The sequence below is a fragment of the Solanum dulcamara genome, chromosome 2, assembly GCF_947179165.1.
Source record: "Solanum dulcamara chromosome 2, daSolDulc1.2, whole genome shotgun sequence".
In the NCBI taxonomy this organism is placed as follows: domain Eukaryota; kingdom Viridiplantae; phylum Streptophyta; class Magnoliopsida; order Solanales; family Solanaceae; genus Solanum; species Solanum dulcamara.
This window is the reverse complement of record NC_077238.1, coordinates 17,290,446-17,294,349: the sequence shown is the minus strand read 5'-3', so window position 1 is coordinate 17,294,349 and position 3,904 is coordinate 17,290,446. Positions and strand designations below refer to the sequence as shown.

The 3,904-nt window shown below is 34.0% G+C and overlaps 1 protein-coding gene across 1 annotated transcript; it reads left to right on the top strand.

Moving 5' to 3' along the window:
- The first annotated feature begins 392 nt into the window (after positions 1–392).
- On the top strand, positions 393–1,382 carry LOC129870503 (uncharacterized). Its single transcript, XM_055945318.1, has 2 exons — positions 393–609; positions 715–1,382. The coding sequence occupies exons 1-2, from the start codon at positions 393–395 to the stop codon at positions 1,380–1,382; spliced, it is 885 nt and encodes a 294-aa protein (XP_055801293.1).
- Positions 1,383–3,904: the final 2,522 nt, after the last annotated feature.

Sequence of the window (3,904 nt, the reverse complement as noted above, 5' to 3'; positions counted from 1 at the left end):
TTTTTCGTTCGTACAAGACAGTTGGAATTGAAATTGATAGAGTTGATAAAGATCAACAAGCAACCATTGAAGAAGAGAGAACTCAAGCTCTTGTTGCAATGTGTTGGAATATCACAGATGCTTCACAAGATGTATGAGTCTAGTATGATTTTATTATTATTATAACTAGTATGGATTTATTGTTATTTAAAACTAGTATGAATTGTATTGTTGTTTTATCTTTTATACTTGTATATATTGCCATTTTTGGTAGTGAAGTAACAACAAGAATTTTTTTTTCATTCTTGATCTCTTATTTTCTACATGGTATCAGAGCGACCTTGAGAATCTAGTCTCTTTGTTGCCTCTTCTTCCCCTTTCTTCATCCTTACTCTCCATTTCTTAGTTCCATAATGGTGACACCAACAGATGTCACTTCTGGTAGGTCTACAGGTACCAAAAATACCTCCAACTCTGGGACAGATCACACCCATCCTTTCTATCTTCATGCTTTAGATTATTCAGGAATGAATCTTATCAACTCACCCTTTAATGGGAAAGGTTATGATGGATGGAGCAGATCAATCTTGATAGCTCTTTCAGCAAAAAATAAGATTGGGTTCATCGATGGTACTTAAAAAGAACCAGCTTCAGTTTCACCAGATTTCAAGCTATGAAAAATATGCAATGATATAGTTCTGTCATGGCTGCTCAACTCTTTTTCAAAAAAGATAGCTGACAGTGTTATCTACTCCAAGACAGCCAAGGATTTGTGGAAAGAACTTGAGGACAGATTTGGCCAGTCCAATGGAGTACAACTTTATCACCTACAACAAAAAAAGTTAAGTGACTTGGTGCAGGGTTCAAATGACATTGCTGGCTATTTCACAAAGATCAAAAGTCTTTGGGAGGAGCTTGATGCTTTGAACAGTTCTGTCAACTGCTTATGTGACTGCCAATGTGATGGAAAAGAAAAAATGGCTAAGTCTATTCAAGATGAGAGAATGATCCAATTTCTAATGGGTTTGAATGATGTTTATGCTGCTAGAAAGAGTAACATATTAATGCTCTCACCTTTATCCTCGGTGAATCATGCTTATTCACTCCTAATGCAAGATGAAAAGCAAAGAGAGGTGTATATGAGCATACACTATTCAAGAAATTCTGTTTCTTTCTTGGCCACAAATCAGAACACCCTTGGTCAAAGATCTGGATATTATAACGCTAAGGAAAAGAAAATCAATGTGATCTGTTCTCATTATAAGAAACCTGGGCATTCTATGGATAAATGCTATAAGATAATAGATTTTTCAAATGATTTCAAGTTTACCAAGGCAAAGAGGTTCCAGGAAAGTGTGAAGAGAAATGCTGCTTACATAAAAGGAACACAAGGACAAAATTAAGTACATTTTAATGAAAAGAAAAGGGACAATATTTCACCCAGAATCAATATTCACAACTGATTCATATGCTTCAGAATGTGAGGATGAATCAATCAAAAGGTTTAACTAATGATGCTTCAGCCAATGCAGTGACCTGTGTTGGTAAGATTTTCAATAAAGCACCTTATAGAGTTGTTCATTTCAATCAACGGACCTGGATATTGAATTCAGATGGTACTCAACACATGTGTTTTGATTCAAAGATCTTCTTAGAGCTTAGTACTCTTAAGACTCCTGTATTTGTTGATCTTCCTACATCAATTAATGTATACAATCAAGAAAACTCTAGATGTCTTCTGTTTCAAGTCCTTTTTCAATTCCTGTAAAGAATGCTTCTGATGTAAGGCTGTGGCATCCTAGATTGGGGCATATCCCATTTCAATCAATAAAGAATATTTGTTCAATTTTTGTTTCTCCTCTTCATTTTAATTCTAATTGTAGTATTTGTCCCTTAGTTAGACAATCCAAGTTACCTTTTCAATCTAGTAATATCAGTTCTAAGAAGATCTTTTAATTAATACATATTGACACTTAGGGGCTATACAAAATTCCTTCTCATGATGGACACAAATATTTTTTAACTATAGTGGATGACTATAGTAGAGCAGCTTGGACCTATCTTCTAAAAAATAAGAAGTAATACTTTCACTGTCTTAAAGTATTTTCTGGTGATGGTTGACAATTCAATGTCAAAGTTAAGATAATCAGGTCAGACAATGCATTAGAATTGGGTAGGAGCAACTTGTCAGCTGAATTTTTTGCTTCACAAGGAATTGTTCATCAAACCTCTTGTGTTCATACTCCGCAACAAAATGGTGTTGTGGAAAAAAAATACAGGCATCTTCTCGAGGTATCAAGAACACTACTTCATCAATCCAAATTGCCTGTTTCATATCGGGGAGAGTGTGTCCTAACTTCTACGTACCTCGTAAATAGATACCCCTCTAAAGACCTTAGAAAAGAACTCCCTATGAGGTTTTATTTGAAAGTCCTCTTAATTACTCCATCTTAGGAGCTTTGGTTGTCTCTGTTATGCTAGTAACGTTCACACAAAAAGGGAAAGTTTGAGCCTATATCTATTCCATGTGTCTTAATAGGCGATCCCTATAGGGAAAAGGGATATAGACTGCTTGTTTTGGATACTAGAGAAATAATAATTTCCAGAAAGGTCAAATTTCATAAAAATATCTACCCTTTTCCTACCATCTCAAGTTTACACTCATCTTTCTCAACTTGTATATTTACCACTGATTTCTATATCACGAATCGACTTTCTGCTAAACACTGAACCAAATTTATTTTTACCTCAAAATCATGAACGTGAAAGTATGAATGAGATGCCTAATACATCACATTTGGAAACTGAAATTGAATCACAACCTATTAATATAGGTAATTCAGAAGGACTTGACACTGTGACCTTACAATACATACATTACATTTCACCTTCAACAGTTGCACGAAGAAAGTCAGAAAGAATACACAAGAAACCAGCCTACTTAGAAGAGTATGTATGCAATGCTGTTCTTTGACAGATTTAACCAATAATTGTTTCAATCAGCCTATTATTTCCAAAAGCTATTCTTTTGCTAGCCTATTCACAATCAATCAACAAGTCTTGAACTATATTTCAAACATCATAGAACCAACTTCTTATATCTAGGCAATATTACATCTAGAATGAAAATTGGCTATAGACGATGAAATTAGAGCACTGATTGAGAAACAAAGCTGGAAAGTCGTGGAATTATCAAAAGAAAGGAAAGCATTATCATGTAAATAGTTTTACAAAATCAAGCATAATTCTAATGAAAGTATAAAGAGGCTAAAGGCAAGATTGGTGATTAGAGCGATATTCAAAAGGAAGAAATTGATTTTAGTGAGACTTTTTCACCTGTTGTCAAAATGACAACTATTAAGTGCGTATTGGCTATAATAGTGAAACAAGGATGGAATATTTCACAACTAGATGTCAGTAATGCATTTTTGCATGGAGAAATTGATGATGAGATTTTCATGAAGCTTTCAATAGGAATGCAATCACCTAATTTCCAACATGTTTGCAAACTCAAGAAGTCTTTATATGAATTTAGACAAGCATCGAGGCAATGGTACTAAAAATTAATAGAAGCTTTAAATTTCAAAGGTAAAGCTCATCACTCAATGACTACTCACTTTTCTTCAAGAAATCAGGATCTAATATCTCTATTCTAGCTGTCTATGTAGATGATATTATTCTAACTGGAAAAATCAAGTAGAACTAATGCAGCTAAAAGAGTTCTTGCATTCAGAATTTAAGTTCAAAGATTTGGAAGATTTACACTACTTTCTGGGACTTGAAATCCTCCGAAAGCCAACATGAATAATAGTAAGTCAAAGAAATTTTACTCTAGAGCTTTTGAATGAGTTCAATTGTGATCATTTACCTCTAGTATCTTCTCCACTCGATCCATCTTCAAAATTGGATTTTTTCACCAGTGATT